The 15,636-nt window shown below is 38.3% G+C and overlaps 1 protein-coding gene across 7 annotated transcripts; it reads left to right on the top strand.

The window, feature by feature from the left end:
* Positions 1-663: 663 nt before the first annotated feature.
* On the top strand, positions 664-6,113 carry LOC107634423 (uncharacterized). 7 transcript variants are annotated; one of them, XM_021118810.2, is made up of 9 exons: positions 664-1,014; positions 1,425-1,583; positions 2,990-3,074; positions 3,159-3,209; positions 3,321-3,428; positions 3,511-3,643; positions 4,972-5,101; positions 5,188-5,510; positions 5,754-6,113. In XM_021118810.2, exons 3-8 carry the CDS (start codon positions 2,996-2,998, stop codon positions 5,356-5,358), a joined length of 672 nt encoding a protein of 223 aa, XP_020974469.1. In that variant the 5' UTR covers positions 664-1,014; positions 1,425-1,583; positions 2,990-2,995; the 3' UTR covers positions 5,359-5,510; positions 5,754-6,113. The 7 variants fall into 7 exon arrangements, with proteins under 7 accessions (XP_020974469.1, XP_088363539.1, XP_088363535.1 ...); XM_088507413.1 differs by lacking the exon at positions 1,425-1,583; XM_088507409.1 differs by lacking the exon at positions 5,188-5,510.
* The last annotated feature ends 9,523 nt before the right edge of the window (positions 6,114-15,636 follow it).

Genomic DNA, 15,636 nt, shown 5'->3' with positions numbered 1-15,636 from the left:
AAGTTGTCGGCCATTAATTATACATATACCCTTATCGTTTTTAATTTCTCAGAGTATCTCTTCACTTCATATGCAGATCAAAGATTCAAATTTCAATACTTAGGCTGCGTATGGTTTCACGAAAGAAATTAAAAAATGACATTAATTAAAAAGAATAAATAGAAGACAAAGACACAAAAATTAATGTTCTTATATTTTATTCGCTGATAGATTAGAATAAATTGAAATAAGTAAATATTTATTCTTATTTTTTTCATTCAAAAAAATTAAAAAAAATTATGATGATAAAAAATATAATTATACGAATTTGATAGACAATTTATTTATTTAACTTGTTGAATGTTAAGGTGATTCTGAGTTCAATTTAATTTGGATTATGAGTTTGGAATTAAATTAAATTTTATATATATCTTAAATATATTTAAAAATATTAAATTATTATTAATTTTTTAATTTAAAAATTTTATAAGTTATTTTTTTAAATCAAATATATAAACATAATTAACCATAAAAGTAATAATACAAATATGTCTATTTGTATTGAATTGATTAAATGGTTTATTAAAATCATATTCATCTACATTTAAAAAAAAAAAAACCATACACGTAATAAGAGTATAAGACGGTGCCGTTTTATAACAAAGAAAGAAAGAGAAACAAAAACCAAAACACCCTAAATTCCCTTTTTCCTCAGCTCTGTTACCTCACTCACAAAACTCCAAAAGAGCCCCTTTCTTTGAAGCTTCAAACGCAGCAACGATTTGAACATGCAACCTCCATCTCTTCGTCATTCTTCAACCTGCCCAGCCACCACTGCCGTCGCGTCTGCTCCGCCGCGGTACGCGCTGGTCAAGCGTCATCCAAACGCCTCTGTTTCCATGCATTTTCGAGCCTCCACGCAGCCACCATTTTCCCGCTGTGTAGCCGCCTTTCCGTTCAGCCATATCCATCGCCCTGAAAGCTTCAGCTCCGTCTCCCTTCTGCTGCTGATTTTCAGAACATGTGAAAACTAAAGTAATTTATTTTCCTTCTTTTTTATTGTATTAATTTTTCAATTATTGTTTTAGTTAGTCTTTGTTTTAATTAGTGAGTTGCTATCTCAGTTCTTGTTGTTCTAGCCATTGTAGTTTTCTGTCCGTGGGGATAGTTGGTTTTTGAGTTGTTTTTTGAGTTATTTTTTTCGTTGCTTGGGGTTTTTGGTTTTAATATTTAATTAAAAATTTAATTCTTCTTTTAAAAAATATAAATTTCAAATTTAAAAATAGAAAAACTAAAAATTTAATAAAATTATAGTATATCTAATTAAAAAAAAAGCGCTAAAAGCCAAAAATCACAAACGCGCGCAACGCTCTTTACAGTTTGCAATAATTGAAATCAAAAATTAAAAACGCCACTATCCCATTATCTCCCCTTCTGCCATTTAGCCACGGTAGAACAAGAAAAACAACGATTCCTGGTGGTGGAGAAGGAAGGACTGTTGGTGCCGTTTGTTTAAAGAAGGAGGTCCGCTAAAGGAGGTTCAATCCATATTGATCCACAACACTGCTGTAGCAGATCCGCTGCTCCTTTCCATCTTGTCTCAGGTTAAATTAATCTCTTCTCATGTTTGTTCTTATCATTAATTTAATATGATTGTGATGGTACTTGCATTCAAAGTTTTATTGGATTATGGCATCTTCATTGAATTAGATTCTGCTGCTGTTGTGAATTTTATTGTTCATGGAGACCATGCATCTTGAGATTGAAAAATATTTTTAAACCTTTAAAATCATCTCTTCCCAAACCCAAATTATTTTTCATCAAACCCTTAAAAGATACAGTTATATTCCATAGTAAAATACTCTTTTGATTAAATAAAATAAATAGAGATATTATTTTATTTTTCCGCTGTTATTTTTGGAAAAGACTTTTTTTACACAGTTTATTATAGGTTCATCCAATTTTAGTGTATCTATCGATTATTTCTTTCATTGATTCTATATATACGTGTACCTAACGAGTCATGATATTTTAGGAGGTGTTTTATTTAATTCAACGCAATTGAAAGTGAGGCACCTAAAATTAGTAATCATGCATGGTTCTTTTTCTTGTTTTAATTACTTGGAGGTTTCTTTGCCCATAATTAAAAAATTTGGTTGGCATGTGCTAGTGAATTACCACAGAGAATAGAAAATAGAAGTGAAATAGAATAGCTAAATGTCTAGATTCACTTACTAAAAGTTCCTATAGATAGAGATCTTTGTTGCCTGCAACTCTTCCAATCCGAGCTTGCCATCTACCATGTTTGATGATGCCTGCATTCATATTTTAAAATAGAATAATAAACTCTCTAATAACACTATGATATTTGAGTAAGAGAAAGCCTTAACACAGTTCGGAGTAGGCAAAAAAGAATAACATTAATTCTTTATATTTTAATACTTCACATATCAATTAAGTTCACTGCATATTCAAATTTTAATTATGCCGATTATTAATAACTACATTATACACACATATTTTAGGTTCTAATAATCAAATGTACCTTGTTAATCTAAGATAAATGGATGCACCACGTGAAAATAATTAAATGTACCTTGTTAATCTAAGATAAATGGATGCACCACGTGAAAACCCACTACTCTTCGTATATTCATATTGAGTGTTTTATTTATTTTATTTTTTTGGCTCCTTGAACTAGTTGCTCGCAGTGCTATATCATGTTAATAGAATAAATTTGATGACTATTTCTTCTAATTTGTGGTAATATCATTATAGATTAGTTGTTTACGGTAAATCCTTTTCTCGGTGCAATCTTGTCATTATCTTGTACTGAATATCTTTTAAATTAATTTTACTGGAATATGCTAATTCAAATTTTGTGATCTAAACTGTTGAATAATGTTTTAATATTCTCTTTTATTGATAACTATCGCTTCTAAATATTTTAATTGGTTGTATTTTAAATATTTTAATAACACTTTTTTTTAATTTATTTCTTATTTGATAGATAATCATGGCACCAAAAGGTAGAGGTAGACGAATAGTACAAAACACTCGTTTGGATCAATCTCGGCTTTCCTCACGTAGGCCAGGTATACATTCGCCGTTGAATTTATTTTACCGTTAAAAACTCTTGATTTAGGAAATATGATGTAGTCTTATCTTATTGAGTTTAGGTGAGCAAACTGCTGATATTAATTCTTCTCAACCACCGATACACGTGTTAGGTATGTAGTTGTACTATACGTTTGAGCTGCATGTCTTTATTGTGATTTAATTAATCCTAGGCGAGGAAATGGTTTTATCGTTTCTATTTTTTGGCTTTTTTTTTTGTTTAGGTCAACAGAGTGATAATAATGATGAACCTAATCTTTCACATTTGAATGTGGGATCAGCATTACAACCATCCCCACAAGTTTTGTCACAATCGTCACCACAATTAGATGGTATGATTTACTTCGGCTGCTAAATATTTACATATTCACAAATAACTATACATCTAATTGAAAATTCTTTTATTCATTGTAGGTGTGAATTCGTCTGACGCATCTGCTTTAGAAGCAGAAGATAATAAGCTACCTAATGTTGGACAATCAAGTGTGCAATCTGAAACTAGGAGTAACGGGAAGCTGGTAATAGCTGTAGAGAAAGGCGATAAATTGTAAGTAGTTATACTATTAATTTGACCTTTCTATATCAACATACTTTCTACTTAAAATGAAAAAGAAGGGTATCACTAGGTGCAGTATCTTTAACAAACTAGTTTATTACTAGATTTATTAAAATTGACTCAATTTATACCTATTTTTATTAAAATGGATTCTAAAAAAAATAATAATAATAATTTAATGTTGTTAAAACTAATGAGATTATGATAACAAATAAATTACTTTGAAAGTGATATGTCAAACAATAGTCTAATGATTTGTTTATCCATAGGCAAGCACCATAAACGGCACCAGTTAGTTATTGTTATCCAATTATTTATCAATTATAATTACTTTTTAAATCAAAATATCTAAACATAAACTACATTGAAACAGACTCAATCTTAATAAAATCAAGTTGAACTCGATCCTAATTTATAAGAGGTAAACCAAAAATACACACAATGGTTTGCCTAACTTGCTTATTACCTATTGTATGTAAATTCTGCCTTTGATTTTAATCAAAGAACATATTCTAACCTAAAAAAAAAAAAATTAGAAACATGGCAATTCGAGGTTGAATACAGCTAACTTAAAATCTATGCAGCTGAAATATCTATCCTATTTTTTTGTTCCTAAGTTTGTGTGAAAAATATATATATTTTTTCCATCATATTTGATAAGGAAGTCTTACCGTCATATTAAGCATTTCAGATTGAATACAACTTTGGCATTTATTCCTTTTATAATTTAATCAAAAAACAAAATCAAGGGCCATAATAATATTTGGACAAATCCTTCGAACCCTTGTTCATCTACACCTTTTCATAGGAGATATGGTAGATGTGAATGTGCCTTATATAAAGTTGCAAACTTTGTGTTTACTTTTCCTGTTTTATATAGGTCTAATCTAAGTCTTTCAAGAATCAGAAATAAAATTCATAAATCAATGTATAACAATCTATAATTTTCACTTCAAATTTGTTACAGCAAACAGTCTAACACAATCTTTAATTTATTAGTTTATTACTAGATTTGTTAAAATTGACCCAATTTGTACCTACTTGTAACAAAATACATGCCTCGTGAGTAAATTAAATATTTGGTCTGATTATTACTTGTTTTTTTTTCTAATCTATTATTAATTTAGTTGATGCGGTTATTTTTTCTTAATTTAGTTGATGTACTCTTGGGAGCTTTACATTCTTATGATCTATGTTATTTTCATGAATTATTTTAAAGTTGTGAGTATTATAGCTAAGCTTAGAATTTGTTGTTGCTTTGATGATCTATGTTGTTGTGTGTTAAACTATTTTTGATAGTCGTGTATTGTTTAATGTAGGAAGAGATTTACAGATCATACGGTAACTCGTGATATTACGAAAGATTTGCTAAGTAGGATGCCTTCTCCAGCGCCAAGATGGCAGGATTATTGTCCAAACATGAAGGACGAGTTGTTTAAAGGTTTCCTGGTAAGTGATTGTGATGTTGCTTCAATGCGATTTTAATATATAATTGGATTGAGTAGTTACTAAGTCCTTCGAATGCTTAAATTTAGGAAAAACATGAATTTGCATCAAATTATGATAAGGCTATGGCAAGAACTGTTTGGAATAAGACAATGCATGACCGCTATCCTGATATTTTGAAAAGAGCAAGGGATAGAGCTTTTAAGGAGGCAAACTCTACTAGTATTGCTGATATTAAGGTCATGGACCTAAAGCAATAAAAGTTGATGTTTGGAATGGCTTAGTTGATCATTGGTTAGATTCAAAGTGGCAAAACAAGTCTGTGGCCGGTCAAAAAAATAGGGCTGCTATGCCTGCTCATAAACTACACACTGTAGGGTCTATCAATTTTGGCGAACACAAGAGAAGAAAGGTATAAAGAAAAATATTGTCTATAACAAATGATTTATGATGGTATATTCTAATAAATGTTGTTACAAGAAGCTAAGTTGAAGCGTCGGGTATCTTTCCTTGAAGTATATGATGATGTTCATAAGAAAAAAAGTGGAGAATATGTTTCTGAAGTATCCAAGAAAATTATTGTAAGTGCCTTTAATTTTGTAGTATAATTTAGTTTTAGTTTTCTTAATAATATGTCCTTATTTTTCTGCTGTAGGACTCATATGGAGAGGCAATATCACAAAAATATGGAGAAGATTTAATAGATCAACCTGAAGTTGATCCTGACGTGTGGACAGAAGTTGCAGGAACCAACAAGAGAGGACGAGTTCATGGGTTAGGCCGCAGTCTGGATATTGGTATTCATGATCATAGAGATGTGCCATTACCTGAAGATACAGGTGTTTCTACAGTCAAGTCAGTTTCACAAACAGACATCACTGAGGCTATTAAAGAAGCATTGCCTAGTGCTATAAATGCAGTGTTGCCTAGTGTTGTGTAACACCCTACCATACAGAGTCTTATGCTTAAGTCATAATTCAGAGATGGCAAGGTATTACGACCTCTAAAACAAAAATTTAGTACGTATAGTAGTATGAATAATTGATTATAACTAGGAGCCTTGTAGAAAAAGGGGTAAACAAAAACCGTAACTCGAAAACGCAACACTCCGATCGATAACGTAACGAACAGGGATAAGCTAACGCGAGATTATATATATACAAAAGAGTGTCAAAAAAAGGAATATCAAGACTCAAAATCCGGCCGCGAAGATAACCGGTCCGAGCATAGCAATATATACATATAATAAAATAAGGAAACCCCAAAGGAAACCCAAAGGGACACAAATACATACAACCTATTCTCCAAAATCCCCTCTAGAAGGAGTCATCACAGTTTGTATTATTTAATGGAGATAAAAGTATCTAAACAAGATATATAAACCAAACAGAGTCCCAAGAACAAAGGATCTTCGCTAATCCAGAAGTCTCCAGCATGCCTCAACGAGAAGCCTCGCGTCCTGCATCTGAAAACCACAAAATCCGCATGGGTGAGAACCAGAGGTCCCCAGTACGGTAACAGCTTCCACATATATAATACATAATAATATAGGAAAGCCGAAGGCAATCCTAGAACTTCCTCCAGGAAATATCAAAGCTTATAAACAAGCTAAACCGTAAGCGGCAACTAACTAAAGATCCTTCAGTCTAACTAATACTTCCCTTTCTACTTCCTTCAGACCTCCCAACAACCAGCAGGAGTATAATATAGCAAACACAGTTATATCAGACAAGAGATTTACAAATAGGAACAAAAAAGGCATTTAGGCAATTAGCAAGTAATATGCAGTCAAATAGGCAATCTCAAACAATTCATGTAGTATGCTTATGATGCATGCCTGTCCCTAGTGGCTGATGATATCATCTGTCGGTTATAGAGCCAACCCGACAAGTCCTGGTAGCTAGCCATTGGACTGTCCCTCTGTCGTGCATCCCCAACTCGAGTTATACTCATCATAAACTTGATCATAATCATGATCCATATCCATCACCCTCACTGGTGAATATTTATCCATCACCATCACTGGTGAATATTTATGGGGGCGAGCTCATCCGGGCCTTTCACAGTGCCCGGCCACACTTACGACATAGGGTCAAAAGAGCTTCGAGTCTCAACCTGGAGCACATGGTGGCTAGCCATTGCTACTACCCAGGGAAACCCTCATCTCCAATGGTGGAAGTGCAAACCTTCACAATTCAATCAACATCATATATGCATTTATACTTGGCCATAAACATGGCTCCGCCGTAACACGGCAATAATCTAGCCATCCGGCTCACGGTTAAATCCATAACCAGCCAATTCATTAACAATTACGGCCCTTCGGCCCATGGCACAACAAGCACTTCCACCGCCATTCTCCGCATCTCACATAATCATCTTTGATCCTCAATGATCATTCATTTTTCCCTTGCTTCACTCGCAAGTTACCACATTCACTAGCCCTTTTTCTCATGCTAGGCATATCATAATGATTTAAGACATAAGTGGTGAGATCGGAGGCTTAGAAGTATGAAATTTGGCTTTTAAAATTCAAAAATCAACTTTGGGATGAAAACAGGTCCACGCGTATGCGCACTCCACGCGCACGCGTGGATGGCGCTTTCTCGAAGAACGGCGCGTACGCACCAAGTGCGCCTACGCGCGAGGGGTCATTCTGCTAAAAATTTTCTAAGTTAAAAGCTGCAGAATTTACAGATTCAAACCCCAATCTTCCGACGGACATAACTTCCTCATTTTAAATCGTTTTTCACCCGTTCTTCGAACGGCATGGACATCCCGGATCCAATTTCATTTCTAAACAGATTTGGCACAAATCAGAGATCCGTAGTCCAAGTTATGTCCCGTCAAAGTATGCCCAAAAACCATGTTTTCATACAAAACCACAAGGTGCCATTTTCAAAACAAGCCACTTTCAACTCTTTTCAAAATCAATCAAACATGCCAATTTCAACCCTTCTCTTTGAAATCATTCAAAATGTACCAAAATCAACAACAAGCCATCCTCAACTCACACATTGACACTTTACCAAGGTTTCCAAAACCACATCCAACCATTTTAACACTTCTCAATCAAATGGCTAAAGGACAAACACAATATCATGTCATACATCCTTCCTCATCCCAATTTCCAATAATACCATTTCCAATTAACCATCATTATACATAATCAATATCATACTCACCATCAACATGGTACCACCCATCAATTCAACCTCAATCATCCATCAAGCATATATCACAACATGCATTTCTCATATTTCACACAATCAAGGCATCAATATTCATAATCACATATATGAACACATCATATATTTCAACCATTCAACAACACCAACAATTCAATGCCTATCTTAGGGCCTCTAGCCTAAGTATTTCCTACCACATTACATATTAGATACGGGAAACTAAAACCATACCTTAGCCGATTCCCCAAGCTCAACCGGAGCACTTCCAAACCACTTGTCCACAAGCTCTCAAGGTATCAACACCTCCAAGAACAGATTTTATCACACAAAACCCTCTTCCAAGCTTTCCAAAATCACCAATCAAGCTCCAATATTCACATATACACAACCTAAGCCACAATCATCATACCCATACACAACATCTCAATACCCAAACATCATAGAACAACAAATTATACTAGGGTTGAGAATCTTACCACACCCAAGGTCCAAGGAGACAAGATTAACCTTCTCCTTCAAGAGAGTTGGGTCCTATAACATCAAAGAACCCAAAATCTCAACATTTTACCCATGAAACTCGAAAATAAGGGCTGGAATTTCGAACAGAAACACGTGGCTTACCTCAAGATTAGTTGTATGGGTTTTGTAGAGCTCTCCGCGGTGAACGCGTGGCCGCAAACGGAGTGGCAATCGGAGCTCTAGATCAAAAGTTATGGTGGTTTGAAGATCAAGTGAGAGAAAGAACTTGAGAGAGTGTTCTTCCTCCCCTCTCTTCAATTTCAGCGTGTTTGAGTGTGTTGTGAGGAGAGAGAGTGCTGAAAACTAGGGTTTTGGTTTAGTTTAGTTGGGCCAAGGGCCCACTTTGGGTCCGGTTGGCCCGGTTTGGCCCGTTCGGTCCAATCTTGGTCCGATTTCTATAAAATTGGTACCGAAATTCTCGTCTCAATTTCCTCTATCATATTAAGCCATAAAAATAACATTTTTGGATTTCTAGAATAAATTCTCATTTATGGGTTAATTAGCCGTTAATTAACCGGATCTTACATTCTACCCACCTAATTGGGAATTTTGCCCACAAAATTCAAATTCAATTACCTGAGAATAAGTGTGGGTAATCCGTTCGTATCTCCGACTCAAGTTCCCAAGTGTGTTCTTCAACACCGCCTCGACTCCAAGCCACTTTGACTAATGAAACCTCTTTTCCACGCAATCGTTTGATACTAGTATCGTCAATTCTAACTGGAGCCACTGGAAGCGTCAAATCTTCTCTTAACTGAACTGATTCAGTTTCTAACACATGGCTAGCATCAGGAGTGTACTTCCGAAGCTGTGACACGTGAAACACATCGTGCAGGTTCGAAAGATGAGGTGGTAGAGCCACCCGATACGCCACCGGCCCAATCCTCTCCAGGATCTGAAATGGACCAATGTATCGAGGATTCAACTTCTTTGCTTTAATCGCTCTACCTACTCCTGTGGTCGGAGTAACCTTCAGGAAAACATGATCTCCTTCCTCAAATTCCAAGGGCTTCCGCCTCTGATCGGCGTAACTCTTTTGGCGACTCTGCGCCGTAAGCATCCTGTCTCGGATTTTCTTGACTTGTTCAGTGGTTTCAGCTATCATTTCTGGCCCCAACAAGCCTTTCTCTCCAGCTTCATACCAACATAGTGGAGATTGACATTTCCTCCCATACAATGCCTCATACGGAGCCATTCCGATGCTCGCATGGTAACTATTATTGTATGCAAACTCCACTAACGGCATATACTGATCCCAACTCGTCGGTTGGTCCAAAACACAAGCTCTCAACATATCCTCTAGTGTTTGGATCGTCCTCTCAGATTGACCATCTGTTTGAGGATGGTAAGCTGTACTCAAGCTTAATCGGGTTCCAAAAGCTTTCTGAAATGCACCCCAGAACCTCGAAGTGAAACGAGGATCTCTATCAGAGATTATAGTAGCAGGTACACCATGGAGTCTCACAATCTCCTTTATGTATAACCGAGCTAGCTCCTCAAGGGTGTAAGTCATCCGAACGGGTAAAAAGTGAGCTGACTTCGTCAGTCGGTCCACGATCACCCAGATAGCATCAAAACCAGTCCTAGTCCTTGGCAATCCCGACACAAAGTCCATTGCAATACTTTCCCACTTCCATTGCGGAACCTCTAAGGGTTGCAACATCCCGGAAGGTCTTTGATGTTCAATCTTTACCTTTTGACAAGTTAAGCACTTTGAAACATATTCTGCCACATCATTCTTCATACCCGGCCACCAAAACATCGCCTTTAAATCATGGTACATCTTAGTACTCCCCGGGTGAATGGAGAATTCGCTTTTGTGTGCCTTAAGATATCTTGCCTCAAAGTACCAACATTCGGCACAATGATCCTACCCTTGAATCTCCATAACCCATCTTTTTCTTCCGACACTCTCCACTGTTTTCCTTGCTCGATAGCCGGTAACACCTTCCATAACGCTTCATCATTTTCATGAGCCTTTAGGAGTTCGGACTTAAAGTCACTTGAGATTTCTAATCGGCTCAAACACAAGGTTCCAGATACTTCTCGAGCACCAATTTTTAGACTCTCGAATCCCTTGAGCAACTCCTCCTCTTGAAGCATCATCCAAGACGCATATAACGACTTTCGACTTAACGCATCCGCCACTATATTCGCCTTTCCAGGATGGTAATTTAACTCAAAGTCGTAGTCCTTCAACAATTCCATCCACCTTCTCTGCCTCATATTAAGCTCTTTCTGATCAAAGAGATACTTCAAGCTCTTATGATCAGAGAAAACTTGGAACTTAACCCCATAGAGATAATGCCTCCACACCTTCAAGGCAAACACAACCGCAGCAAGTTCCAAATCGTGCGTAGGGTAACTAACTTCATGAGGTCTCAACTGTCGTGAGGCATACGCCACCACATTATGGTGCTGCATCAGCACGCACCCTAGACCCTTCAATGAGGCATCACAATACACCTCAAATGGCTCATTCGGCTCAGGTAACACTAACACAGGTGCAGTGGTCAACTTTTTCTTCAATGTCTGAAAGCTCTCCTCGCACTCAGGAGTCCAAACAAACGGAGTGTCTTTGCGAGTTAACTTTGTCAACGGCAAAGCTAATTGCGAAAAGCCTTTGATGAACCTTCGGTAATAGCCAGCTAAACCCAGAAAACTCCTTATCTCAGTTACTGTGGTTGGTTGCTTCCATTCCATTACAGCCTCCACCTTAGTTGGATCTACGGCTATTCCCCTCTTACTCACCACGTGACCCAAAAACTTTACCTCATCCTTCCAAAACTCACACTTAGACAATTTCGCATAGAGTTTCTTCTCCTTTAAAATCTGCAACACGGTCCGCAAGTGTTCCGCATGCTCTTCTTCAGTCTTGGAGTAAATTAGTATATCGTCAATGAAGACAACCACGAATTTATCCAGAAACGGACGGAACACTCTATTCATGTAATCCATGAATACTGCAGGAGCGTTCGTCAACCCAAAGGACATTACAGTGTACTCGTAATGACCATAACGAGTCCTGAAAGCGGTCTTAGGGATATCCTCACCCCTCACCCTTATCTGGTGATAACCGGATCGCAAATCAATCTTAGAGAAAACCCCAGCTCCTTGTAACTGATCCATGAGATCATCAATCCTCGGCAATGGGTACTTATTCTTTATGGTGACTTTGTTCAGCTGCCTGTAATCCACACAGAGTCGCATACTTCCATCTTTCTTCTTTACCAGTAACACTGGAGCTCCCCACGGGGAAACACTTGGTCGGATAAAGTTCTTACCCAACAATTCCTCTAAATGAGACTTTAGCTCGGCCATCTCTAACGGTGACATCCTATAAGGAGCACTTGAGATTGGTCCCGCCCCAGGCACCAATTCAATAGCAAACTCGACCTCTTGGTTAGGTGGAAATTCCTCAATATCATCGGGAAACACTTCCGGAAACTCACACACTACCGGAATCTGATCCAACTTTTGATCATCACCCGAAACACCAGCGGTTAACAACAGGATACCCTGACATTCGATTCCAGAACAGTTCACCATCATCGAATTCAAGTAATAATTATTCACCACGACCGGCCCTTCTGTATCTTCCGGCATAAAGTACACCGACTTTGTAGAACAATCAAGCAGGACATGGTTCTCAGATAACCAGTCCAATCCCAAGATAAGATCAAGACCGATCATCGGTAAGCAGATTAAATTATGGACAAAATCACGCTGCTTGAACCTGAACAAAACTTTCGGGCATCCTAGCCTAGTTACCATGGCTTCATGGGTAGCATTATGTACCTTTAGGTCATAACCTAAGGTTACGATCTTCAATCCTAACTCATGGGCTTTCTCAAATGCAATAAATGAATGCGATGCTCCCGAATCAAATAAAGCATTTAAAGTTTGACCAGCCATTTCACAATTACCTCGAATGAGTGTCTCGGATCCCTCTGCACCCACAGTTGAGGTGGTGAACACCCGACCAGTCTGTTGTGCTTTCCCAGCACCTTGCTTTTGCTTCTCTGGACAACTTGCGGCTTTATGCCCCGCCTTTCCACAATTGTAGCACAAACCCCATCCGGCCTTGCATGGTACTCCCGGATGGTGACTCCCACACCTAGTACAAGCTTGTTCATTCTGAGGTTGCTTCCCAAACTTCTTCCCTTGGAAATTGTTGTTGTTGTTGGGCCTCCTGAAAGAGCTTCCCCTCTTGAAAGACGGACCTCTAGGTGCAAAGCCCTTCCCTCGGTTCTGTGGAAATGAACCTTTGTGACTCCCTTTCTCAGCGGTTGCCCTTTTCACACACTCCTCAGCAACCCTACACTTGTTCACTAATTCGGAGAAAGTCCTAATCTCCATTGGTCCTACTGAACTGAAGATATCACTACGGAGTCCTCCTTCATACTTAACACACTTCCATTCCTCATATTCCACCGGAGTCCCTTGGCACATACGAGAGAACCTGAACAGCTCCTCAAACATGTCAGTATACTCTGATATGGACATAGTACCCTGCTTCAGCTGTAACAATTCAAGTTCCTTAGCCGTCCTAGCAGAAGTCGGAAAGTACTTCTTATAGAACTCTTCTTGAAAGACATTCTAGGTGATATAGTCATCACCCTGCTGCAGAAGACGTCGGATGCCTTGCCACCAATGCGACGCTTCACCGGTGAGCATATAAGTGGCAAACTCGACACGCTGTCCTTCAGGTACCACTTGTGCTTGTAATGCTCGCTCTATAACCTGAAACCATGTATTAGCCTCAGTCGGGCCAGTAGTTCCCTTGAACTTAGGCGGATTAACCTTCAAAAAGTTCGCCAGTGTCATCGGGCCCTGAACTCCACTTCCGTCATTACCATGGTTGTTCATCTGTTGACCAAGAGCCTCAGCAGTGGCTTGCATAGCAGCAGCCATATTCTCCAATGCAGTCATAAAGTTCACCGGGTCATTAGGGTTAGTCTCCGGCGCACGAGCATTAGTACGACCCCTCCCACGGCCTCTACCGCGTCCACGAGGCGCCATTTGGTTCCTATACACACCAAACAATCGATATTAAGTTGATCAGTCTCAATATCGGAAGTTCAGTGCTTCAAAGTCCCAAATGCATGCTCATGAACGTTTATGCCAATTATATCAAGCAGATATACTAGTAGCACATAACACACACACAGAGAATGCACAGAAGCATAGTCAGTCCATTCCTCAGGCTCTACAGGAACGAACTGCTCTGATACCATAATGTAACACCCTACCATACAGAGTCTTATGCTTAAGTCATAATTCAGAGATGGCAAGGTATTACGACCTCTAAAACAAAAATTTAGTACGTATAGTAGTATGAATAATTGATTATAACTAGGAGCCTTGTAGAAAAAGGGGTAAACAAAAACCGTAACTCGAAAACGCAACACTCCGATCGATAACGTAACGAACAGGGATAAGCTAACGCGAGATTATATATATACAAAAGAGTGTCAAAAAAGGAATATCAAGACTCAAAATCCGGCCGCGAAGATAACCGGTCCGAGCATAGCAATATATACATATAATAAAATAAGGAAACCCCAAAGGAAACCCAAAGGGACACAAATACATACAACCTATTCTCCAAAATCCCCTCTAGAAGGAGTCATCACAGTTTGTATTATTTAATGGAGATAAAAGTATCTAAACAAGATATATAAACCAAACAGAGTCCCAAGAACAAAGGATCTTCGCTAATCCAGAAGTCTCCAGCATGCCTCAACGAGAAGCCTCGCGTCCTGCATCTGAAAACCACAAAATCCGCATGGGTGAGAACCAGAGGTCCCCAGTACGGTAACAGCTTCCACATATATAATACATAATAATATAGGAAAGCCGAAGGCAATCCTAGAACTTCCTCCAGGAAATATCAAAGCTTATAAACAAGCTAAACCGTAAGCGGCAACTAACTAAAGATCCTTCAGTCTAACTAATACTTCCCTTTCTACTTCCTTCAGACCTCCCAACAACCAGCAAGAGTATAATATAGCAAACACAGTTATATCAGACAAGAGATTTACAAATAGGAACAAAAAAGGCATTTAGGCAATTAGCAAGTAATATGCAGTCAAATAGGCAATCTCAAACAATTCATGTAGTATGCTTATGATGCATGCCTGTCCCTAGTGGCTGATGATATCATCTGTCGGTTATAGAGCCAACCCGACAAGTCCTGGTAGCTAGCCATTGGACTGTCCCTCTGTCGTGCATCCCCAACTCGAGTTATACTCATCATAAACTTGATCATAATCATGATCCATATCCATCACCCTCACTGGTGAATATTTATCCATCACCATCACTGGTGAATATTTATGGGGGCGAGCTCATCCGGGCCTTTCACAGTGCCCGGCCACACTTACGACATAGGGTCAAAAGAGCTTCGAGTCTCAACCTGGAGCACATGGTGGCTAGCCATTGCTACTACCCAGGGAAACCCTCATCTCCAATAGTGGAAGTGCAAACCTTCACAATTCAATCAACATCATATATGCATTTATACTTGGCCATAAACATGGCTCCGCCGTAACACGGCAATAATCTAGCCATCCGGCTCACGGTTAAATCCATAACCAGCCAATTCATTAACAATTACGGCCCTTCGGCCCATGGCACAACAAGCACTTCCACCGCCATTCTCCGCATCTCACATAATCATCTTTGATCCTCAATGATCATTCATTTTTCCCTTGCTTCACTCGCAAGTTACCACATTCACTAGCCCTTTTTCTCATGCTAGGCATATCATAATGATTTAAGACATAAGTGGTGAGATCGGAGGCTTAGAAGTATGAAATTTGGCTTTTA

Source organism: Arachis ipaensis, chromosome B3, assembly GCF_059453495.1.
Source record: "Arachis ipaensis isolate K30076 ecotype BB chromosome B3, ASM5945349v1, whole genome shotgun sequence".
Lineage (NCBI taxonomy): Eukaryota > Viridiplantae > Streptophyta > Magnoliopsida > Fabales > Fabaceae > Arachis > Arachis ipaensis.
Note: the sequence above shows the minus strand (reverse complement) of the source record. Positions and strands in the feature narration are given on the sequence as shown.

Excerpts from the sequence above, each read along its gene's own strand:
- LOC107634423 (XM_088507410.1), top strand. The coding sequence starts at position 2,996 with ATGGCACCAAAAGGTAGAGGTAGACGAATAGTACAAAACACTCGTTTG. Across the intron at positions 3,075-3,158 it reads GCTTTCCTCACGTAGGCCAG|GTGAGCAAACTGCTGATATT; the intron begins GTATACATTCGC and ends TATTGAGTTTAG. Across the intron at positions 3,644-4,971 it reads GTAGAGAAAGGCGATAAATT|GAAGAGATTTACAGATCATA; the intron begins GTAAGTAGTTAT and ends TGTTTAATGTAG.